Source organism: Pelodiscus sinensis, chromosome 7 (assembly GCF_052426305.1).
Source record: "Pelodiscus sinensis isolate ZL-2025 chromosome 7, ASM5242630v1, whole genome shotgun sequence".
In the NCBI taxonomy this organism is placed as follows: Eukaryota; Metazoa; Chordata; order Testudines; family Trionychidae; genus Pelodiscus; species Pelodiscus sinensis.
In genome coordinates, this window is record NC_143058.1 from 1,017,501 (window position 1) to 1,041,633 (window position 24,133).

Genomic DNA, 24,133 nt, shown 5'->3' on the forward strand with positions numbered 1-24,133 from the left:
ACACACACACACACACAGACACGCGCAGGGCAAGGGGGGAGTTTTGGGGGCTCGGGGGGTTACATACAGGGGGGCTCAGTGCCGGGTGTTGCTGGTTCAATGTGACAAGGGGGGAGTTTTGAGGGTTCAGGGGGGTTACATACAGGGGGGCTCAGTGCCGGGTGTTGCTGGTTAGGTGTGACAAGGGGGGAGTTTTGGGGGCTCAGGGGGGTTACATACAGGGGGGCTCAGTGCCGGGTGTTGCTGGTTCAGTGTGACAAGGGGGGAGTTTTGGCGGCTCAGGGGGGTTACATACAGGGGGGCTCAGTGCCGGGTGTTACTGGTTCAGTGTGACAAGGGGGGAGTTTTGGGGGTCAGGGGGGTTACATACGGGGGGGCTCAGTGCCGGGTGTTACTGGTTCAGTGTGACAAGGGGGGAGTTTTGGAGGTCAGGGGGGTTACATACGGGGGGCTCAGTGCCGGGTGTTGCTGGTTCAGTGTGACAAGGGGGGAGTTTTAGGGGCTCAGGGGGGTTACATACAGGGGGGCTCAGTGCCGGGTGTTACTGGTTCAATGTGACAAGGGGGGAGTTTTAGGGGCTCAGGGGGGTTACATACAGGGGGGCTCAGTGCCGGGTGTTGCTGGTTCAATGTGACAAGGGGGGAGTTTTAGGGGCTCAGGGGGGTTACATACAGGGGGGCTCAGTGCCGGGTGTTGCTGGTTCAATGTGACAAGGGGGAGTTTTAGGGGCTCAGGGGGGTTACATACAGGGGGGCTCAGTGCCGGGTGTTACTGGTTCAATGTGACAAGGGGGGAGTTTTAGGGGCTCAGGGGGGTTACATACAGGGGGGCTCAGTGCCGGGTGTTGCTGGTTCAATGTGACAAGGGGGGAGTTTTGGGGGCTCAGGGGGGTTACATACAGGAGGGCTCAGTGCCAGGTGTTGCTGGTTCAGTGGGAGGGGGGCCCCGGGGGCCAGAGGGGGGACCCCCGAGGGGCTCACGGCGGAGGAGGCGGCTGGTGGCCCTGAGAGGCGCTGTCCCGGAGGCGGAGGGCAACCCCCAGGGGAGAGGGGCCCCCAAGAGAGGGTCGCCGCACTGGAGTGGCCCCTGGGAACAGGCTGGTCACAGCGCTGGGCTGGAGGGGCCCCAGAGAAGGGGCTGTCGTGCTGGGGGGGGGGGGTCCCACCTGGGGACGGACGGGCTGAGTGTGGGAAGGACCTGAGAGCCGTGACACTCTGCCCCTCCAGCAGGGGGCACCGCGCATGCTCACGCACGCACACACACACACACACACACACAGGCACGCACAGGGCTCAGCCCCTCCAGCAGGGGGCACCACGCACACACAGGCACGCACAGGGCTCAGCCCCTCCAGCAGGGGGCACCACGCACACACAGGCACGCACAGGGCTCAGCCCCTCCAGCAGGGGGCACCACGCACACACAGGCACGCACAGGGCTCAGCCCCTCCAGCAGGGGGCACCACGCACACACAGGCACGCACAGGGCTCAGCCCCTCCAGCAGGGGGCACCACGCACACACAGGCACGCACAGGGCTCAGCCCCTCCAGCAGGGGGCACCACGCACACACAGGCACGCACAGGGCTCAGCCCCTCCAGCAGGGGGCACCACGCACACACAGGCACGCAGAGGGCTCAGCCCCTCCAGCAGGAGGCAGGACACACGCGGGAGCCCCAGCCTGGCAGGAGGGCGTGCGTGGCTGGTGTGTGTGTCTGGACGGGCAGGCTCTCTCTGCAGGCCCGTGGGGCGTGGCCAGCGCCGTGGCGCAGCAGGGCAGGAAGTGCTGCGCTGGCACCGGGAGCAGCCGGGCGTGTGGCGCTGGCAGCCCCCCGGGGCCGCTAGACAGTGGGGGCTGGGGCTGCCCATCTGCGCTGGGAGAGATCTGCTGACAGCGCGTTGGCACCGGCTCCCGTCACAGCCTGGCGGCTTTATGGGGTGCGCAATGGGGAGGCTGAGAGGGGCTCTGCTCTGGACTGGGGCTCAGGCCTGTGCCAGGCGGGGCATGACCCCACCCCAAGGGGCGCCTCGGGGGCAGCCAGGAGCAGAGCCAGCCCCGGGCTCACCCAGGGACCCCCCACTTCCTGTGCTGCTGTGGCGCGGGGCAGGGGGGGGCTGTCTGCTCTGTGACTGGGGCCCCCTGCGCTGGGAGGGGAGATTCTCACTGACTCTCCCAATGTGGATTCACCCAGACACCCAGGCTCAGCCGCCCAGGGAGAGACAAAGGGAGGGGGGTGGAGACCAGCACCTGGCTGGGGGGCAGGGCTGGGGGGGCAGGGCTGTCTGGGAAGCATGGAGAGAACAGGCTAAGCTAGGGCCCTGGACCCCTAACCCCAGGGCCTGAGCCATCCTGGCCCTGCCCCCGGTAGCCACGTCCCGTCTCTGCTGGGCTGTGCTGGACACCCAGGAAACCCCCCTCTAGTCTCCCGGCTGCTCCGGGGTGCAGGGTCGGGGGAATCCCCCTCGCCCTCACAGCTGCCCACCCCAGGGAAGGGCCCTGGCAGCCCCCTCGAGCCGGGCTCCCCAATGCCGGGGCTCTGGCTGGTACCCACCTGGCAGCAGGGGGAGCTGGAGACACTGGAGGGGGCCGGAGTGGACCCCAACCAGCCACCCCGCCCTACCCCCGGCTGCCTGGTGCCCTGGGTCAGCCTGAGCCGGGGGGCTTGCCGCAGGGGCTGCATGGCTGGCACGGCCACAGGGCCCCTCGGCTGAGCCAGAGGCGCATCCGCTCACACAGCCGGGCACACACAGGCGGCTGCCCGGCCCCCTGCAAACCGAGCAGGCCTGGCGACCGCCCCACGCATCACACGGACAGGGGCCCCCCAGCTCGCTCCACCCGTCCGTGCAGCACATCTCCCCGGCTGCGGGTACCGCCCTGTTACTGCCCCAGATACCCGCCGGCTGTGGGTACCGCCCTGATCCCTCTGACTGTGGGTACCGCCCCAGATACCCGCCGGCTGTGGGTACCGCCCTGATCCCTCTGACTGTGGGTACCGCCCCATATACCCGCCGGCTGTGGGTACCGCCCTGATCCCTCTGACTGTGGGTACCGCCCCATATACCCGCCGGCTGTGGGTACCGCCCTGATCCCTCTGACTGTGGGTACCGCCCCATATACCCGCCGGCTGTGGGTACCGCCCTGATCCCTCTGACTGTGGGTACCGCCCCATATACCCGCTGGCTGTGGGTACCGCCCTGATCCCTCTGACTGTGGTTACCGCCCCAGATACCCGCCGGCTGTGGGTACCGCCCTGATCCCTCTGACTGTGGGTACCGCCCCAGATACCCGCCGGCTGTGGGTACCGCCCTGATCCCTCTGACTGTGGGTACCGCCCCACATACCCGCCGGCTGTGGGTACCGCCCTGATCCCTCTGACTGTGGGTACCGCCCCACATACCCGCCGGCTGTGGGCACCGCCCTGATCCCTCTGACTGTGGGTACCGCCCCATATACCCGCCGGCTGCGGGTACCGCCCTGATCCCTCTGACTGTGGGTACCGCCCCACATACCCGCCGGCTGCGGGTACCGCCCTGATCCCTCTGACTGTGGGTACCGCCCCATATACCCGCCGGCTGCGGGTACCGCCCTGATCCCTCTGACTGTGGGTACCGCCCCACATACCCGCCGGCTGCGGGTACCGCCCTGATCCCTCTGACTGTGGGTACCGCCCCGCACCCCCAGCCCTGCCGGTGCCCCCCACTCTGCCCAGCACCCTGCCCCCAGCCCTGCCAGTGCCCCCCACTCCGCCCCGCACCCCCTGCCCCCAGCCCTGCCGGTGCCCCCCACTCCGCCCCGCACCCCCAGCCCTGCCGGTGCCCCCCACTCCGCCCCGCACCCCCAGCCCTGCCCTGCCGGTGCCCCCCACTCCGCCCCGCACCCCCTGCCCCCAGCCCTGCCGGTGCCCCCCACTCCGCCCCGCACCCCCTGCCCCCAGCCCTGCCAGTGCCCCCCACTCCGCCCCGCACCCCCTGCCCCCAGCCCTGCCGGTGCCCCCCACTCCGCCCCGCACCCCCAGCCCTGCCCTGCCGGTGCCCCCCACTCCGCCCCGCACCCCCTGCCCCCAGCCCTGCCGGTGCCCCCCACTCCGCCCCGCACCCCCTGCCCCCAGCCCCGCCGGTGTCCCCCACTCCGCCCCGCCCCCCTGCCCGCCCGGCGCTCTGTGCACGGGCCCCTCGCCCATGGGGCCTGGCCCCCCGTCTGCGTCCGGCGACACAGCAGCGCGGGCCGGGCGGGCCGGGCCGGGGAACCCGCCGGAGACAATTACGGCTCGTTCCGCCCGGCTGGCTGCGAACTCGCTAATGTTGTTTTAATGGGGGAAGCGGCGCGGCAGCTGCCTGGGAAATGAGTCGCGGCGCGAGCGGCGGGGCCCCGGCGGCGCTGAACCCTCCCGCGGCGCCCGCCCGCTGCCGCTAGAAATAACGCCCGGGCGGCTCCGGAACCCCCGCCCCCCGCTCCCCGAGCACCCGGCCCCGCCCCGCCCCCGCTAGAAATAACGCCCGGGCGGCTCCGGAACCCCCGCCCCCCGCTCCCCGAGCACCCGGCCCCGCCCCCACTAGAAATAACGCCCGGGCGGCTCCGGAACCCCCGCCCCCCGCTCCCCGAGCACCCGGCCCCGCCCCCGCTAGAAATAACGCCCGAGCGGCTCCGGAACCCCCGCCCCCCGCTCCCCGAGCACCCGGCCCCGCCCCCGCTAGAAATAACGCCCGAGCGGCTCCGGAACCCCCGCCCCCCGCTCCCCGAGCACCCGGCCCCGCCCCCGCTAGAAATAACGCCCGGGCGGCTCCGGAACCCCCGCCCCCCGCTCCCCGAGCACCCGGCCCCGCCCCCGCTAGAAATAACGCCCGGGCGGCTCCGGAACCCCCGCCCCCCGCTCCCCGAGCACCCGGCCCCGCCCCCGCTAGAAATAACGCCCGGGCCGCTCCGGAACCCCCCGCCCCCCGCTCCCCGAGCACCCGGCCCCACCCCCGCTAGAAATAACGCCCGGGCGGCTCCGGAACCCCCCGCCCCCCGCTCCCCGAGCACCCGGCCCCGCCCCCACTAGAAATAACGCCCGGGCGGCTCCGGAACCCCCCGCCCCCCGCTCCCCGAGCACCCGGCCCCGCCCCCACTAGAAATAACGCCCGGGCGGCTCCGGAACCCCCGCCCCCCGCTCCCCGAGCACCCGGCCCGGCCCCGCCCCCGCTAGAAATAACGCCCGGGCGGCTCCGGAACCCCCGCCCCCCGCTCCCCGAGTACCCGGCCCGGCCCCGCCCCCGCTAGAAATAACGCCCGGGCGGCTCCGGAACCCCCCGCCCCCCGCTCCCCGAGCACCCGGCCCCGCCCCCGCTAGAAATAACGCCCGGGCGGCTCCGGAACCCCCCGCCCCCCGGGCCCCGAGCACCCGGCCCCGCCCCCGCTAGAAATAACGCCCGGGCGGCTCCGGAACCCCCCGCCCCCCGCTCCCCGGGCCCCGGGCCCCGAGCACCCGGCCCCGCCCCGCCGGCCAGACGCCCACCTCCCCCCGTCCCGGCACCAGGGACGGTCCGCCCCCCCAGCACGGCCCTGGTGCCCCGAGCCCCGAGCCCCAGGACCCACGCGGCAGCCCGGGGTCTGGGGGGCAGCAGCCGCTCTCGGCCGGCCTCTGGGACCAGGCTGGGGAGTGGTTTCACGTGACTAGTGAGCGCGCCTCAGTTTCCCTGTGCGCAGCGGGGGGGAGGGGCCCTTGCTGCAGGGGACCAGGTGTGACCTCACCTAGCAGCGGGGATCCCGGAGAAGGGCCTGGAGCCTCCAGCCCCAGCGAGGGGGGCACGGCCGCCAGGTCCGGCTGGGGCGGGGCAAGGGGCTGCGGAGAGAGGGCCCCGTGCCCTGGCCAGCTGGTTCCGGCCAGGGAGTGGGGAGGGGAGAAGAGGGGGCCCCGGCACCTGGCCACAGACACAGGCCAGGGGAGGGGCTGCTGGGGGGGTGGGAGGGGCGGGGCTGGGGGGAGGTCAGAGGCAGAGCTGCGGTGGGGGGCAGGCAGAGCCCCCCTGGCTGCAGGGGACACAGACGAGCCGGGCTGGGGGGGGAAGGGGGCCCAGGCCGACTGGCCTGAGGGTCCCTGGCTGGGTTCCAAGCTCCATAGCCCCCCTGCATGACGCTGGCTGGGAGTCGCTCCGGCCGGAGACCATGGTGCTCTAGTCCCGGGGGAGGGGGCTCCCCGAGGGGCTCGCGGCGGAGCAGGGGCTGGGGGTCGGAGGGGTGGGGCCAGGCGAGGGGGCTCCCCGAGGGCCTCGCGGCGGAGCAGGGGCTGGGGGTCGGAGGGGCGGGGCCAGGCGAGGGGGCTCCCCGAGGGGGAGGGGCGGGGCCAGGCGAGGGGGCTCCCCGAGGGGCTCGCGGCGGAGCAGGGGCTGGGGGTCGGAGGGGCGGGGCCAGGCGAGGGGGCTCCCCGAGGGGCTCGCGGCGGAGCAGGGGCTGAGGGTCGGAGGGGCGGGGCCAGGCGAGGGGGCTCCCCGAGGGGGAGGGGCGGGGCCAGGCGAGGGGGCTCCCCGAGGGGCTCACGGCGGAGCAGGGGCTGGGGGTCGGAGGGGCGGGGCCAGGCGAGGGGGCTCCCCGAGGGGCTCGCGGCGGAGCAGGGGCTGGGGGTCGGAGGGGCGGGGCCAGGCGAGGGGCTGAGCCCCGGGAAGGGGCCGTGGCTGCAGGGTTTCCCGAGGACCCTACGGCGGGCGTGGGCCCCACCCATGCGTTTGACACGCCTGCCAGCAGGGGCCGTGGCTGGGGGCTTCCGGCAAGTGCGGGACAGCAGGGGCCGTGGCTGGGGGCTTCCGGCAAGTGCGGGACAGCAGGGCTCAGGGCTGGGGGGCTGAGGGCCAAGGGGCGGGGCCGAGGGGTGGACAGAAGCCACGTGGCTGCTGCCTGTGGCCCGGGCTGAGGCCCCTGAGCGCGCCGGCCCGACACCACCCGAACTGGCGCATGTGGGGACACTGAGGCACGCGGCCTCCACACACGTTACAGACGGTTCCCACCCGCCTGTGGCACAGGGTGCTGCCGGCTCTGCCTCGGGCCCGTGCTGCAGACTCGCCCCACAACCCCCGGGACCCGCTGCGCTGTCTCCAGCCCGCCTGGCTCCAGGGCCCTTCCCTCTGCTGGCCTTGGCACTCGCTGCTGGCAGCCCCGGCCCTGGCCCCCGGGGCCACCTCACGGCTGCGCCGGGCTGATCCGGGAGCAGCAACAACCCCTCTCGAGTCCAGCCTGGCGGAGTCTGGCCCTGCTGCTCCGGGGGGCGGGGGGGTCACAGCACCACAAAGGCAAGGTGGGGAGGAGCAGGGGAGGGGGCGGGCCTGGGGCTAGCGCCACAGCTAAGGCTGCCCTTCACTCGGGGTCTCCAGCTTATCCACACCCACCCCCCGCCAGGGCCCCGCCTCCCACCCACCCCCCGCCAGGGGCCCCGCCTCCCACTGACACACCCTGCCGGGGCCCCGCCTCCCACCCACACCCCCGCCAGGGGCCCGCCTCCCACTGACACACCCTGCCGGGGCCCCGCCTCCCACCCACCCCCCGCCAGGGCCCCGCCTCCCACTGACACACCCTGCCGGGGCCCCGCCTCCCACCCACCCCCCGCCAGGGGCCCCGCCTCCCACCCACACCCCCGCCAGGGGCCCGCCTCCCACCCACACCCCCGCCAGGGGCCCCGCCTCCCACTGACACACCCTGCCGGGGCCCCGCCTCCCACCCACACCCCCGCCAGGGGCCCCGCCTCCCACTGACACACCCTGCAGGGGCCCCGCCTCCCACCCACACCCCCGCCAGGGGCCCGCCTCCCACTGACACACCCTGCCGGGGCCCCGCCTCCCACCCACACCCCCGCCAGGGGCCCCGCCTCCCACTGACACACCCTGCCGGGGCCCCGCCTCCCACCCACCCCCCGCCAGGGCCCCGCCTCCCACTGACACACCCTGCCGGGGCCCCGCCTCCCACCCACCCCCCGCCAGGGGCCCGCCTCCCACCCACACCCCCGCCAGGGGCCCCGCCTCCCACTGACACACCCTGCAGGGGCCCCGCCTCCCACCCACACCCCCGCCAGGGGCCCGCCTCCCACTGACACACCCTGCCGGGGCCCCGCCTCCCACCCACCCCCCGCCAGGGCCCCGCCTCCCACTGACACACCCTGCCGGGGCCCCGCCTCCCACCCACCCCCCGCCAGGGGCCCGCCTCCCACCCACACCCCCGCCAGGGGCCCGCCTCCCACTGACACACCCTGCCGGGGCCCCGCCTCCCACCCACCCCCCGCCAGGGCCCCGCTTCCCACTGACACACCCTGCCGGGGCCCCGCCTCCCACCCACACCCCCGCCAGGGGCCCGCCTCCCACTGACACACCCTGCAGGGGCCCCGCCTCCCACCCACACCCCCGCCAGGGGCCCCGCCTCCCACTGACACACCCTGCCGGGGCCCCGCCTCCCACCCACACCCCCGCCAGGGGCCCCGCCTCCCACCGACACACCCTGCCGGGGCCCCGCCTCCCACCCACACCCCCGCCAGGGCCCGCCTCCCACCCACCCCCCGCCCGGGGCCCCACCTCCCACCGACACACCCTGCCGGGGCCCCGCCTCCCACCCACACCCCCGCCAGGGCCCGCCTCCCACCCACCCCCCGCCCGGGGCCCCACCTCCCACCGACACACCCTGCCGGGGCCCCGCCTCCCACCCACACCCCCGCCAGGGGCCCCGCCTCCCACTGACACACCCCCGCCAGGGCCCCGCCTCCCACCCACACCCCGCCGGGGGCCCGCTTCTCACCCACATCCCCGCCGGGGCCCCGCCTCCCACCCACACCCCCGCCAGGGGCCCGCTTCTCACCCACACCCCCGCCGGGGCCCCGCCTCCCACCCACACCCCCGCCAGGGGCCCGCTTCTCACCCACACCCCCGCCGGGGCCCCGCCTCTCACCCACACCCCCGCCTCCCACCCACACCCCGCCAGGGGCCCGCTTCTCACCCACACCCCCGCCGGGGCCCCGCCTCCCACCCACACCCCCGCCAGGGCCCCGCCTCCCACCCACACCCCCGCCAGGGGCCTGCTTCTCACCCACACCCCCGCCAGGGTCCTGCCTCCCACCGACACTCCCATTCTCCCCCACGGAGCCAAAGGACAAAAAACCACCAAAGCAGGAAGGAAAAGTCCTGCCTCTGCCCCGTGGACCTGCCAATCACATCAACACTCATGAGCCCCTCACAACAAATCGCATCGTCCCACGAGAATTTCACCCGTGCGGCAGCCAATCGCGTCGTCCCACGAGAATTCCACCCGTGCCGCAGCCAATCGCGTCGTCCCACGAGAATTCCACCCGTGCCGCAGCCAATCGCATCGTCCCACGAGAATTCCACCCGTGCCGCAGCCAATCGCGTCGTCCCACGAGAATTCCACCCGTGCCGCAGCCAATCGCGTCGTCCCACGAGAATTCCACCCGTGTCGCAGCCAATCGTGTCGTCCCACAAGAATTCCACCCGTGCCGCAGCCAATCGCGTCGTCCCACGAGAATTCCACCCGTGCCGCAGCCAATCGCGTTGTCCCACGAGAATTCCACCCGTGCCGCAGCCAATCGCGTTGTCCCACGAGAATTCCACCTCCCCACATCCACTATGGCCAATCAGAGTGTGCGGCAGTAAGCCACCCACAGTCAGTGCAGCCAATCACAGCAGCCTGCCACCAGTGGGGCTCGCTGTCACAGAGGTCGATGTGCCCAGTGTGACGTAGTGGGGGTACTTGCTGGGCTGTGGTGACCCCTGCTGTCTGGAGCAAGACCCAGCAGGGAAAACCTCACTAGGCAGAGGTAAGGCCAAACTGGTTGAACCAGTGGCCAGACACCCCCATGGAGAGGAACAAAGGAAGGTGGATGCTGCCCTGGCTGGGGGGCAGGGCTGGAAGAGGGTGGGTTAGTTGCTGTCTGGGAGCATGGAGGAGAGCCTAGGGAAAGGGGCTGGAGTTTAGGGGCCCAGTCTCCCCCATCTCAAGGGGGCCTGAGGCATCCTAGCCCAGCTCTGTGACCAGACTACATCTGTGCTGTGCTGTATCCTGGAGAGGCAATAAACTTCCTCTATTCCACCGGCTGGTGCAGTCTGTTTGTGCCATTTCAGGGTGCAGGAGACGGGGGACCCCCAACGCGCCGTCACACCCAGGGGTGGGAACATGGGGCAGAACAGGGGGCCCTGGGGTCGTCCCCTTACCCCCACTCTGGCAGGGGGAGGAGCTAACCAAGCAGGCCCCGCCCCTGCGGAGAATGGGCCAAGCAGATGTACCAGCCCCCCGGTCCCTCCCCCTTGCTGCCCTGCCCCACGCCGGCCAGGGGGGCAGCTCCAGCCCCCGCCGCGCCCAAGCAGGCTCAGCGAGCGCCCAGAGCTTTTAACGCCGACTCATTCCACGTAATGGGGGGCGTTCGCCTGCTCCCTGCCATCCCATCGCTGCCAGCAGCCCTGTCGCTCCCCTGCCCCACGGCGCGGCCCTGCCAGTGCCCCACAGCTCCTGCCGCTCCCCTGCCCCACGGCGCGGCCCTGCCAGTGCCCCACAGCTCCTGCCGCTCCCCTGCCCCACGGCGCGGCCCTGCCAGTGCCCCACAGCTCCTGCCGCTCCCCTGCTCCACGGCGCGGCCCTGCCAGTGCCCCACAGCTCCTGCCGCTCCCCTGCCCCACGGCGCGGCCCTGCCAGTGCCCCACAGCTCCTGCCGCTCCCCTGCCCCACGGCGCGGCCCTGCCAGTGCCCCACAGCTCCTGACGCTCCCCTGCCCCACGGCGCGGCCCTGCCAGTGCCCCACAGCTCCTGCCGCTCCCCTGCCCCACGGCGCGGCCCTGCCAGTGCCCCACAGCTCCTGCCGCTCCCCTGCCCCAGGGCGCGGCCCTGCCAGTGCCCCACAGCTCCTGCCGCTCCCCTGCCCCAGGGCCCGGCCTGCAAGTGGGGCTCCCCCACCCCCTGGTCAGCTGGGACCCGGCCCAGGCCCCCACTTCCCACGGCGAGCTGGGAGGGGCAGAGCGGCCCCTTCGTGGGGGGGACTGGAGTGACCCCTGACCAGGCCCCTGCGTGCGGCGCCTCAGCCAAGAGCCCCCCGGCCCCTGGGTGGGCAGTGAGGGGTCCCAGCGGGGTGCTCTGCTCCTGAGCCCCGGGCCCGAGCCCCTGGGGGGCCTAGTGTGCTGTAGTGGGCAGGCCACACCCTGTGGGCACCACCGGTGGCTGTGTGGGCCGGAGCGACCCCTACTGGCCGGTGCCTGTAGCAGGACGGCTGCCGGGGCACTAGGCAAAGACCCGACCGGTCGGACCGGTTGAGGGCGGGGACGGAAAAGGAAGGGAGGTTTGGGGGGAAGGGGCAGCGGCTGGCTGGGCAACATGAAGGGAACAGACTAAGCTGACGGTCTGGGGGGCGATGGACCCTAACCAGGGGCCTGGGGCGTCCTGGCCCTGACTCCTGCAGCCACCTCCCGTCTGTGCTGGGCTGTCCTGGAGGGGCAAAGACCCCCCATTCTACCGGCCGGCGGAGCCTGTTCTGGCTGCTCCGGGGCTGCAGGATCGGGGGGACCCCCCTCGCCGTCACGCCCGGCTCAGCAAGGGGCAGGGTGACCCTGCTGCAGGCTCCCCCAGGCCGGCCGAGCCAAGAGGGGGAGGCGGGAGGCCAGGCCGGGGGGGCCGAGGTCGGCAGCCGCGGGGGGGTGGGGAGGGAGCCAGCCCGTCCCCAAGCACAAACGTGCCGCCTGTGGGGCGGGCGCGAGGCCAGGTCGGCGAGGGGCCCTGCCGCGGGGCCCCGGGCAAACGGCGCCTCGTCGGAGCCAGGAACAAAGCAGGCAGGGCCCAGCCGGGCCCGGAGCCCATGGTCCTGCCCCCCGACAGCCCAGCCGGGCCCGGGGCCCCATGGTCCTGCCCCCCGACAGCCCAGAGCCCATGGTCCTGCCCCCTGACAGCCCAGCCGGGCCCGGGGCCCCATGGTCCTGCCCCCTGACAGCCCAGCCGGGCCCGGAGCCCATGGTCCTGCCCCCCGACAGCCCAGCCGGGCCCGGGGCCCCATGGTCCTGCCCCCCGACAGCCCAGAGCCCATGGTCCTGCCCCCTGACAGCCCAGCCGGGCCCGGGGCCCCATGGTCCTGCCCCCTGACAGCCCAGCCGGGCCCGGGGCCCCATGGTCCTGCCCCCCGACAGCCCGGAGCCCATGGTCCTGCCCCCCGACAGCCCGGAGCCCATGGTCCTGCCCCCCGACAGCCCAGCCGGGCCCAGGGCCCATGGTCCTGCCCCCCGACAGCCCAGCCAGGCCCGGGGCCCCATGGTCCTGCCCCCCGACAGCCCAGCCGGGCCCGGAGCCCATGGTCCTGCCCCCCGACAGCCCAGAGCCCATGGTCCTGCCCCCTGACAGCCCAGCCGGGCCCGGGGCCCCATGGTCCTGCCCCCCGACAGCCCGGAGCCCATGGTCCTGCCCCCCGACAGCCCAGCCGGGCCCGGAGCCCCATGGTCCTGCCCCCCGACAGCCCAGCTGGGCCCGGTGCCCCATGGTTCTGCCTCCTGCCCGCCCCGCAGCCTGGTGCAGCTGCCCATCACCACGGTTTCAAGGCTTGGGCCGGGCGCTAGGGGTCTGTACACTACCGCTCTAGTTCGAACTAGGGTGTTAGTGTAGACAGACCCCAGCAGTGGCCGGTGGTTCCCAGGCAGCTTCAGGCTGGTCAGAGCACGCTGCCCCCCCGGGACCGCCCACTGCAGGGGAGGGGGGGATCCGCCCAGCACCCCAAAAGAACAAATGTGGCCTCCCCCACTAGTGCCCAATGCCTCAGAACACCAGCATCCTCAATACAGCCCCCCCAGTGCCCCCACTCCCGCCCCACAGCCCCTGCCAGCCCAGCCCTCCCAGCCCCACTGGTGCCCCCAATCCCGCCCCACAGCCCCTGCCAGCCCAGCCCTCCCAGCCCCACTGGTGCCCCCAATCCCGCCCCACAGCTCCTGCCAGCCCAGCCCTCCCAGCCCCACTGGTGCCCCCAATCCCGCCCCACAGCTCCTGCCAGCCCAGCCCTCCCAGCCCCACTGGTGCCCCCAATCCCGCCCCACAGCTCCTGCCAGCCCAGCCCTCCCAGCCCCACTGGTGCCCCCAATCCCGCCCCACAGCTCCTGCCAGCCCAGCCCTCCCAGCCTCACTGGTGCCCCCAATCCCGCCCCACAGCCCCTGCCAGCCCAGCCCTCCCAGCCCCACGGGTGCCCCCACTCCTGCCCCACAGCCCCTCCCAGCCCCAGGGGTGCCCCCACTCCCGCCCCACAGCCCCTGCTGCAGTGGCCTGGCCCGGGCTGGCTCCGGGGCGAGGCGGAGAGGGAGCCCAGCGGGCTGCTCCGTGCCAGGCTCCGGGCCCTGCCAGCTGCGGCGGAAGCTGCCAGCCGGGCCGGTGCGGAGACAAAAGGCTTTTGACAGCGATTTCGCTTTCCAGCGCAGCCGCCAACCTGGGCGCGCGAGCGACCCCCGGCCCGGCCGGCACGTGGGGGGCAGCGGCTCCTCCCCCAGCCCGGCCCCCCCACCGGTTCCAGCACTCGGGGGAAGGGCCCCCCACACATCGGGCTCCAGCGCCGGGTGGGCGGGGGGCTGGCGCTGCCAGGGACAGGAGGGTGCTGGGAGCAGAGGTTGAGACCCGCAGGCTCCCCGGTGCCCACTCACAGCCTGGCACAGAACCGGGCGCGGGTCCTGCTGTGGGTCTGGGGGGCACAGAGCCGGGCGCGGGTCCTGCCGTGGGTCTGGGGGGCACAGAGCCTGGCGCGGGTCCTGCCGTGGGTCTGGGGGGCACAGAGCCGGGCGCGGGTCCTGCCGTGGGTCTGGGGGGCACAGAGCCGGGCGCGGGTCCTGCCGTGGGTCTGGGGGGCACAGAGCCGGGCGCGGGTCCTGCCGTGGGTCTGGGGGGCACAGAGCCGGGCGCGGGTCCTGCCGTGGGTCTGGGGGGCATAGAGCCGGGCGCGGGTCCTGCCGTGGGTCTAGGGGGCACAGAGCCGGGCGCGGGTCCTGCCGTGGATCTGGGGGGCACAGAGCCGGGCGCGGGTCCTGCCGTGGGTCTGGGGGGCACAGAGCCGGGCGCGGGTCCTGCCGTGAGTCTGGGGGGCACAGAGCCGGGCGCGGGTCCTGCCGTGGGTCTGGGGGGCACAGAGCCGAGCGCGGGGCCTGCCGTGGGTCTGGGGGGCACAGAGCCGGGCGCGGGTCCTGCCGTGGGTCTGGGGGGCACAGAGCCGGGCGCGGGTCCTGCCGTGGGTCTGGGGGGCACAGAGCCGGGCGTGGGTCCTGCCGTGAGTCTGGGGGGCACGGAGCCGGGCGCGGGTCCTGCCGTGTGTCTGGGGGGCACGGAGCCGGGCGCGGGTCCTGCCGTGGGTCTGGGGGGCACGGAGCCGGGCGTGGGTCCTGCCGTGGGTCTGGGGGGCACGGAGCCGGGCGTGGGTCCTGCCGTGGGTCTGGGAGGCACAGAGCCGGGCGTGGGTCCGGGCGTGGGTCTGGGGGGCACAGAGCCGGGCGTGGGTCCTGCCGTGGGTCTGGGGGGCACAGAGCTGGGGGGGGCTGGGCTGTGGGGCAGCAGTGAGGCTGGCTGGCTGCCCGTGCACTGGGCTGGCAAATCTTTGGGGGGGTCCGTGCTGTGACTCTCCTGGGGGGCCGGGACTGGGCCGCCGGGGGGCAGGGCCACGGGACGGCCGGCGGCTCGCAGGTTGGCTGAGCCCCAGTCCCTGCAGCACGTGGCCGCCCCAGCTCCGGCCTCTAAGCTCCTGGCAAAGAGCCCCCGGACCCACGGCAGGAGCCACCGTCCGTCCCGTGCGCCCTGCCCCCTGCGGCCCAGTCCCGGCCCGGCCCCAAGCCTGGCGGCACGTGTAGAACCGGCCGGAGGCTGATCCCCAACTCGCCGCCTGCAGCGAGGGCCCTGGCGGCTTCTTTTGCCAGCCCAGTGCACGGGCAGCCAGCCCCACTGCTGCCCCACTGCTGCCCCACAGCTCCCGGACAGCGCGCGGCTCCGGACCAGCCCCACTGCTGCCCTCCCACCATGTCTTGTGGCCTGAGAACCAAGGAGTCCTGTGCCTGCCCCAGCACTGCCCGTCCCCCCACCCCACTGCGTAGAAACGGCCCCACGGCGCCCGGAGCAGGTCAGGGCTCCCAGGGCCCCCGGCTCTGCCCCAAAGGGCTCAGGCGACAGGGGGCTGCCAGTGACACCTGGCACCCGGCCAAGCCCCACAGTGACGGGCAACGCACCCGCCACGGGCCACCCAGCCCCTGCCTCTGCCGGCCGCCCCGCCGGGCCCCAGCCCCTCCAGCAGCACCGCCCGGCGCGCCCCCGGCTCCCAGCCCTTTGCCACACAGCCCTGCCCCCGGCACCAGCGACACCCGCCTCCCCCCCAGCGCCTCTCCCCAGGCACCCCAGCCCCATGCTGCCAGGAGAGCCTGCCCCCTCCCCCGTGCACGGCGGAGCCGGTGCCTGCAGCTGCCCGCCCGAGCCGGGGCTGCGGCTACGAGCGCTGCCGGGGAGCGGCTGGCAGCCGCAGGAGGGAAGTGGCTCATTTCCAGAGTCATTACGGGCGGCAAAGGTCCCATCAGGTATCCGCCCGCTCAGCACATTGATTTCCCCAAAGCACCGCGGGATTTGCAGCCTCCGGAGCGGAGCCGAGCCGAGCAGAGCGGAGCCGAGCCCGTCCTAGTGCTGCCTGGCGGGGAGCCACCCAGCTCCCCGTAGCCCCTGTCCCGGAGCCGCCCTGCTCCGACCCGCCCAGCTCCCCGCAGCCCCTGTCCCGGAGCCGCCCTGCTCCGACTCGCCCCCGCCCGGCTCCCCGCAGCCCCTGCCCCGGAGCCGCCCTGCTCCGACTCGCCCCCGCCCGGCTCCCCGCAGCCCCTGTCCCGGAGCCGCCCTGCTCCGACTCGCCCCCGCCCGGCTCCCCGCAGCCCCTGCCCCGGAGCCGCCCTGCTCCGACCCGCCCCCGCCCGGCTCCCCGCAGCCCCTGCCCCGGAGCCGCCCTGCTCCGACCCGCCCCCGCCCGGCTCCCCGCAGCCCCTGCCCCGGAGCTGCCCTGCTCCGACCCGCCCCCGCCCGGCTCCCCGCAGCCCCTGTCCCGGAGCCGCCCTGCTCCGACTCGCCCCCGCCCGGCTCCCCGCAGCCCCTGCCCCGGAGCTGCCCTGCTCCGACCCGCCCCCGCCCGGCTCCCCGCAGCCCCTGCCCCGGAGCTGCCATGCTCCGACCCGCCCCCGCCCGGCTCCCCGCAGCCCCTGCCCCGGAGCCGCCCTGCTCCGACCCGCCCCCGCCCGGCTCCCCGCAGCCCCTGCCCCGGAGCCGCCCTGCTCCGACCCGCCCCCGCCCGGCTCCCCGCAGCCCCTGCCCCGGAGCCGCCCTGCTCCGACCCGCCCCCGCCCGGCTCCCCGCAGCCCCTGCCCCGGAGCCGCCCTGCTCTGACCCGCCCCTGCCCGGCTCCCTGCAGCCCCTGCCCCGGAGCCGCCCTGCTCTGACCCGCCCCTGCCCGGCTCCCTGCAGCCCCTGCCCTGGAGCCGCCCTGCTCTGACCCCGACCCGGCCGGCTCCCCGCAGCCCCTGCCCTGGAGCCCCAGCGGCTCAGGCACCTGAGACCCTGGCACCCTTCCTGAGCCCGAGGGCTTGGCACCCCCGGCCTGGCCCCAGGCGCCTAGAAGGGACGCAAACTGAAACTTCCCCTCGGCCCCAGCCTGGTGAGTCCCTTGGCTGGGGCCCCGGGCCCTGGCTCCCACGCGGTGCTCTGCCATGATCCCCAGCTCCCACGCAGGGCTCTGCCACGGGCCCCAGCTCCCACATAGGGCTCTGCCCCGGCTCCCACGCGGTGCTCTGCCATGATCCCCAGCTCCCACGCAGGGCTCTGCCACGGGCCCCAGCTCCCACATAGGGCTCTGCCCCGGCTCCCACGCGGTGCTCTGCCATGATCCCCAGCTCCCACGCAGGGCTCTGCCCTGGCTCCCACGCAGGGCTCTGCCCCGGCTCCCACGCAGGGCTCTGCCATGGGCCCCGGCTCCCACGTGAGGTTCTGCCCCGGCTCCCATGCAGGCCTCTGCCACGGGCCCCAGCTCCCACGCGGGTCTCTGGCCCGGCTCCCACGCGGGGCTCTGCCCAGGGCCAGGCAGGGACTCACCACGGAGAAGTTCTGGGAGGAACACTTCTCCCCGCTGAAGTTGCAGCTCTGGAGCATGTCGGGCAGCTGGTGGCCGGTGCGGTTGAGGATGTCGGCCATGTCCGGGTCGGGGTAGAGCAGGTCGGCTGCCCTGTGGCCCTCGCGGTCCTTGGGGGGCAGCCCCGTCATGTTGGCCAGGTGGAAGATGTCGGCGTCGGAGAGCGCGGAGTGGCGGAAGCGGTTGATGTTGCAGATGGTGACGGCCGGGAAGACCATCTCGCGGGCGGCCTCCCCGTCCAGCGCCGTGAGGTGCGGGCGCTCCAGGAAGCGCAGGGCCGAGCGGGCCGCCTGCGACAGGAAGACGGCCAGCGAGAGCAGGAAGGCGAACGCCCACAGGCTCTGCCGCACGCCCAGGCGCCCCGGCCCGCAGATGTGGCCCAGGCCGTGCAGGGTGCTGGCGCCCGCGAAGGTGGCCAGGTCACGGGCGCGCGGGCGGCCCGTCTCCTCGATCAGACTCTCCCTGTCCCCTTCCTCTTCCTCCTTCTGCTTCTCATCCTCCTCGGCAAATTGAATTTTACAGACAATCTCAATCGGCATCTGCCCCCGGCACGGGGACCCAGCCAGCCCCGGCCCCGGGAGCCTCCCGGCAGCAGGACGCGGGTGCACCGAGCGCGGGGCGGCGGGAGGGAAGCGCGGCCCTTCGGAGCTCCCAGCCGCCGCTTCCCTCGTCTCGCTCGTCGATCGTCTCCTTGTGCCTTCCCTTATCAGCACAAATACAGCTGTCAAATAACCCAGCCTCTGCCGCGCACCACGCCGCTCGCCCGGCAGCCCCCGAGCAGGCAGGCAGCATGTGCCGCTCCGATCCCGGCAACACTTAATCATTCAAGACATGCCAGTGCCATTTCCCGTGCAGCCGGCGCCAGGCACCGAGCCCCGGGTCGCCCGGCTCCGAGTGCCGCTCCAGCCACTTGTTTGAATGGCTCGGCCCTGGCCAGGTGGGGCCAGGCCACGCAGAGCTGCCACGCGCCGGCGCCCGCCCCCGCCCGGCACCCCTGCCCCAGGAGAGCAGCAGCCACCTTGGCTGGAGCAGGCACTGGGAGCCGGAGGCAGCCTGCAGCCAGCCAGCGCGGCAGCCCCTCCTAATCCCCCGGCCGTGGAGCCTCCCGGACGTTAACCGCCTCCCTGCCGCGCGGCTCCCAAAGTTGGGAGGTGCGAATCCTCCGGCCCTGCCCGCGCCGGGGGAGGGGGCGAGGGAGCCGGCGGGAGGCGCTGCCCCGATCGATCCCGCTCCAGCGGGAAAAGTGAAAAGGGTTATTGATCCGTGCGAAGCTGCAGCTGTCAGGGATTAGGCTCCCGCCCCTTCCCGGGAATTAATGCCGCGCGGAGCCGAGCCCGAGCTGCAGCTCTGCATGCGCCCGCGGCTCCCGCGGCTCCGGGCCGGCCGGGCTCCGGCAACTGCTGCGCGCCCAGCTCCTGCCCCCAGCCTCCCGGCCTGCAGCCCGGCGCAGCCGGGGGCCCTCGGCAGGCCCGGAGTCCCCGGGGGGCCCAGACTCCAGCGGGTCGTGGGGCGCAAGAGCCCAGCAGCCAGAGTAGACGGGCATGCGGGGCCCCGGGGCGACCCAGCAGCCGCACCACCGGAGCAGGGACCTCCTGGAGAGGGGCCGGGTAGGGGCAGGGCTGACCTGCCTAGCCCACGCAGCAGAAACCTTCACCCATCCCTACAGGCACAGCCCACCCCACGGCCCCCGTGCCTGCTCCGCGCTGGCCCCAGCCTGCCCCACGGCCCCCGTGCCTGCTCCGCGCTGGCCCCAGCCCGCCCCACGGCCCCCGTGCCTGCTCCGCGCTGGCCCCAGCCCGCCCCACGGCCCCCGTGCCTGCTCCGCGCTGGCCCCAGCCCGCCCCACGGCCCCCGTGTCTGCTCCGCGCTGGCCCCAGCCCGCCCCACGGCCCCGTGTCTGCTCCGCGCTGGCCCCAGCCCGCCCCACGGCCCCCATGCCTGCTCCGCGCTGGCCCCAGCCTGCCCCACGGCCCCCATGCCTGCTCCGCGCTGGCCCCAGCCTGCCCCACGGCCCCCGTGCCTGCTCCGCGCTGGCCCCAGCCCGCCCCACGGCCCCCGTGCCTGCTCCGCGCTGGCCCCAGCCCGCCCCACGGCCCCCGTGCCTGCTCCGCGCTGGCCCCAGCCCGTCCCACGGCCCCCGTGCCTGCTCCGCGCTGGCCCCAGCCCGCCCCACGGCCCCCGTGTCTGCTCCGCGCTGGCCCCAGCCCGCCCCACGGCCCCGTGTCTGCTCCGCGCTGGCCCCAGCCCGCCCCACGGCCCCGTGTCTGCTCCGCGCTGGCCCCAGCCCGCCCCACGGCCCCCGTGTCTGCTCCGCGCTGGCCCCAGCCCGCCCCACGGCCCCGTGTCTGCTCCGCGCTGGCCCCAGCCCGCCCCACGGCCCCGTGTCTGCTCCGCGCTGGCCCCAGCCCGCCCCACGGCCCCGTGTCTGCTCCGCGCTGGCCCCAGCCCGCCCCACGGCCCCCGTGTCTGCTCCGCGCTGGCCCCAGCCTGCCCCACGGCCCCCATGCCTGCTCCGCGCTGGCCCCAGCCTGCCCCACGGCCCCCATGCCTGCTCCGCGCTGGCCCCAGCCTGCCCCACGGCCCCCGTGCCTGCTCCGCGCTGGCCCCAGCCCGCCCCACGGCCCCCGTGCCTGCTCCGCGCTGGCCCCAGCCCGCCCCACGGCCCCCGTGCCTGCTCCGCGCTGGCCCCAGCCCGTCCCACGGCCCCCGTGCCTGCTCCGCGCTGGCCCCAGCCCGCCCCACGGCCCCCGTGTCTGCTCCGCGCTGGCCCCAGCCCGCCCCACGGCCCCGTGTCTGCTCCGCGCTGGCCCCAGCCCGCCCCACGGCCCCGTGTCTGCTCCGCGCTGGCCCCAGCCCGCCCCACGGCCCCCGTGTCTGCTCCGCGCTGGCCCCAGCCCGCCCCACGGCCCCCGTGTCTGCTCCGCGCTGGCCCCAGCCCGCCCCACGGCCCCCGTGTCTGCTCCGCGCTGGCCCCAGCCCGCCCCACGGCCCCCGTGTCTGCTCCGCGCTGGCCCCAGCCCGCCCCACGGCCCCGTGTCTGCTCCGCGCTGGCCCCAGCCCGCCCCACGGCCCCGTGTCTGCTCCGCGCTGGCCCCAGCCCGCCCCACGGCCCCCGTGTCTGCTCCGCGCTGGCCCCAGCCCGCCCCACGGCCCCGTGTCTGCTCCGCGCTGGCCCCAGCCCGCCCCACGGCCCCCGTGTCTGCTCCGCGCTGGCCCCAGCCCGCCCCACGGCCCCCGTGTCTGCTCCGCGCTGGCCCCAGCCCGCCCCACGGCCCCGTGTCTGCTCCGCGCTGGCCCCAGCCCGCCCCACGGCCCCCGTGTCTGCTCCGCGCTAGCCCCAGCCCGCCCCACGGCCCCCGTGTCTGCTCCGCGCTGGCCCCAGCCTGCCCCACGGCCCCGTGTCTGCTCCGCGCTAGCCCCAGCCCGCCCCACGGCCCCCGTGTCTGCTCCGCGCTGGCCCCAGCCCGCCCCACGGCCCCCGTGTCTGCTCCGCGCTAGCCCCAGCCAGCCCCACGGCCCCGTGTCTGCTCCGCGCTGGCCCCAGCCAGCCCCACGGTCCCCGTGTCTGCTCCGCGCTTGCCTCAGCCCGCCCCATGGCCCCCCCAACAGGCAGAGCCCCCAAGAGGCAGAGCTGAGCCCCCAAGAGGCAGAGCTGTGCCCCCAAGAGGCAGAGCTGAGCCCCCAAGAGGCAGAGCCCCTAAGAGACAGAGCTGAGCCCCCAACAGGCAGAGCTGAGCCCCCAACAGGCAGAGCCCCCAAGAGGCAGAGCTGAGCCCCCAAGAGGCAGAGCCCCTAAGAGACAGAGCTGAGCCCCCAACAGGCAGAGCTAAGCCCCCAACAGGCAGAGCTGAGCCCCCAAGAGGCAGAGCTGTGCCCCCAACAGGCAGAGCTGAGCCCCCAAGAGGCAGAGCTGTCCCCCCAACAGGCAGAGCTGAGCCCCCAACAGGCAGAGCCCCTAAGAGACAGAGCTGAGCCCCCAACAGGCAGAGCTAAGCCCCCAACAGGCAGAGCTGAGCCCCCAACAGGCAAAGCCCCCAAGAGGCAGAGCTGAGCCCCCAAGAGGCAGAGCCCCTAAGAGACAGAGCTGAGCCCCCAAGAGGCAGAGCTGCACCCCAACAGGCAGAGCCCCCAAGAGGCAGAGCTGAGCCCCCAACAGGCAGAGCCCCCAAGAGGCAGAGCTGCACCCCAACAGGCAGAGCCCCCAAGAGGCAGAGCTGAGCCCCCAACAGGCAGAGCTGAGCCCCCAACAGGCAGAGCCCCCAAGAGGCAGAGCTGCACCCCAACAGGCAGAGCCCCCAAGAGGCAGAGCTGAACCCCCAACAGGCAGAGCTGAGCCCCCAACAGGCAAAGCCCCCAAGAGACAGAGCTGCACCCCAAAGGGCAGGCCCACTCCGTCCAACTCCAGCAGCTGCTTTCGGGGCACTTGGCCCTCGCCCGGCCTGCCTGGCACACGTGGCTGTGGGAAGGCAGCAGCAGCCCCCGGCACGGCAGCCCTGCGCTGGGGGCCGGAGCCGGCGCTCGTTAATTCTGATCTAATTGAAGGGACGTGGGCTGCGCCGGGCCGGGCGCACAAGCCTGAGCGGCAGGCCCAGCCCCGAGCGCTGGCTGCCGTCTCCTCGCTAGCGCAGGCAGGTCAGAGGCAGGCTCTGGGCAGGGGCTGACAAGCTGTCCGGTCCAATCACACGGTGCTGCGCCGGGCGGGGGCTCTGGAGGGGCTGCCTGGCTCCGAATATCACTGCCCCCCGGCTCGCCAAGCGTGAAACACGGGTCCCAGCACCGTGCATATGGGCCCCCCCCCAGACGGCACGGGGACAGCCCAGCAGGGCAGACGCTGAGACACCCGCACAGGGGGCAGAGCAGGCAGGAGGGGGGCGAAAAGCGGGTGGGGTTTGGGGGCTCAAGGGGGGTTACATACAGGGGGGCTCAGTGCCGGGTGTTAATGGTTCAATGTGACAAGGGGGGAGTTTTGGGGGTTCAGGGGGGTTACATACAGGGGGGCTCAGTGCCGGGTGTTGCTGGTTCAATGTGACAAGGGGGGAGTTTTGGGGGCTCAGGGGGGTTACATACAGGGGGGCTCAGTGCCGGGTGTTGCTGGTTCAGTGTGACAAGGGGGGAGTTTTGGGGGCTCAGGGGGGTTACATACGGGGGGGCTCAGTGCCGGGTGTTGCTGGTTCAATGTGACAAGGGGGGAGTTTTGGGAGCTCAGGGGGGTTACATACAGGGGGGCTCAGTGCCGGGTGTTGCTGGTTCAGTGTGAAAGGGGGGAGTTTTGGGGGTCAGAGGGGTTACATACAGGGGGGCTCAGTGCCGGGTGTTACTGGTTCAATGTGACAAGGGGGGAGTTTTGGGAGCTCAGGGGGGTTACATACAGGGGGGCTCAGTGCCGGGTGTTGCTGGTTCAATGTGACAAGGGGGGAGTTTTGGGAGCTCAGGGGGGTTACATACAGGGGGGCTCAGTGCCGGGTGTTGCTGGTTCAGTGTGAAAAGGGGGGAGTTTTGGGGGTCAGAGGGGTTACATACAGGGGGGCTCAGTGCCGGGTGTTACTGGTTCACTGTGACAAGGGGGGAGTTTTGGGGGTTCAGGGGGGTTACATACGGGGGGGATCAGTGCCGGGTGTTGCTGGTTCAATGTGACAAGGGGGGAGTTTTGGGGGTTCAGGGGGGTTACATACAGGGGGGCTCAGTGCCGGGTGTTGCTGGTTCAATGTGACAAGGGGGGAGTTTTGGGGGCTCAGGGGGGTTACATACGGGGGGCTCAGTGCCGGGTGTTGCTGGTTCAATGTGACAAGGGGGGAGTTTTGGGGACTTGGGGGGGGTTACATACGGGGGGCTCAGTGCCGGGTGTTGCTGGTTCAATGTGACAAGGGGGGAGTTTTGGGGGCTCAGGGGGGTTACATACAGGGGGGCTCAGTGTCGGGTGTTGCTGGTTCAATGTGACAAGGGGGGAGTTTTGGAGGCTCAGGGGGGTTACATACAGGGGGGCTCAGTGCCGGGTGTTACTGGTTCAATGTGACAAGGGGGGAGTTTTGGGGGCTCGGGGGGGGGTTACATACAGGGGGGCTCAGTGCCGGGTGTTGCTGGTTCAATGTGACAAGGGGGGAGTTTTGGGGGCTCGGGGGGGGTTACATACAGGGGGGCTCAGTGCCGGGTGTTGCTGGTTCAATGTGACAAGGGGGGAGTTTTGGGGGCTCGGGGGGGTTACATACAGGGGGGCTCAGTGCCGGGTGTTGCTGGTTCAATGTGACAAGGGGGGGGCTTTGGGGGGTCAGGCGGGTTACATACAGGGGGGCTCAGTGCCGGGTGTTGCTGGTTCACTGTGACAAGGGGGGAGTTTTGGGGGTTCAGGGGGGTTACATACGGGGGGGCTCAGTGCCGGGTGTTGCTGGTTCAATGTGACAAGGGGGGAGTTTTGGGGGTTCAGGGGGGTTACATACAGGGGGGCTCAGTGCCGGGTGTTACTGGTTCAGTGTGACAAGGGGGGAGTTTTGGGGGTTCAGGGGGGTTACATACAGGGGGGCTCAGTGCCGGGTGTTGCTGGTTCAGTGTGAGAAGGGGGGGTTTTGAGGGTTCAGGGGGGTTACATACAGGGGGGCTCAGTGCCAGGTGTTGCTGGTTCAATGTGACAAGGGGGGGGTTTTGGGGGGTCAGGGGGGTTACATACAGGGGGGCTCAGTGCCGGGTGTTGCTGGTTCAATGTGACAAGGGGGGAGTTTTGGGAGTTCCGGGGGGTTACATACGGGGGGGCTCAGTGCCGGGTGTTGCTGGTTCAATGTGACAAGGGGGGAGTTTTGGGGTTCAGGGGGGTTACATACGGGGGGCTCAGTGCTGGGTGTTGCTGGTTCAATGTGACAAGGGGGGAGTTTTGTGGGTTCAGGGGGGTTACATACAGGGGGGTTCAGTGCCGGGTGTTGCTGGTTCAGTGTGAAAAGGGGGGAGTTTGGGGGGTCAGAGGGGTTACATACAGGGGGGCTCAGTGCCGGGTGTTACTGGTTCAATGTGACAAGGGGGGAGTTTTGGGTGTTC

At 73.2% G+C, this 24,133-nt stretch overlaps 2 protein-coding genes across 2 annotated transcripts in view; both read right to left on the reverse strand.

Moving 5' to 3' along the window:
* The window catches only part of LOC149524026 (uncharacterized), a 27,953-nt gene extending 11,088 nt beyond the window's left edge, over positions 1-16,865 (reverse strand). Inside the window, exons 1-2 of the mRNA XM_089779915.1 lie at positions 16,827-16,865; positions 13,220-14,696 (exon numbers count right to left, since the gene is read on the reverse strand). Coding sequence (XP_089636041.1) covers positions 13,220-14,696; positions 16,827-16,865 — 1,516 coding nt within the window. The remainder of the gene's footprint in view (positions 1-13,219; positions 14,697-16,826) is intronic.
* Positions 1-18,191, reverse strand: part of ASIC4 (acid sensing ion channel subunit family member 4) — a 93,990-nt gene extending 75,799 nt beyond the window's left edge. The window contains exon 1 of the mRNA XM_089779586.1: positions 17,074-18,191. Coding sequence (XP_089635712.1) covers positions 17,074-17,934 — 861 coding nt within the window. The 5' untranslated portion in view covers positions 17,935-18,191. The remainder of the gene's footprint in view (positions 1-17,073) is intronic.
* Between the last annotated feature and the right edge of the window lie 5,942 nt (positions 18,192-24,133).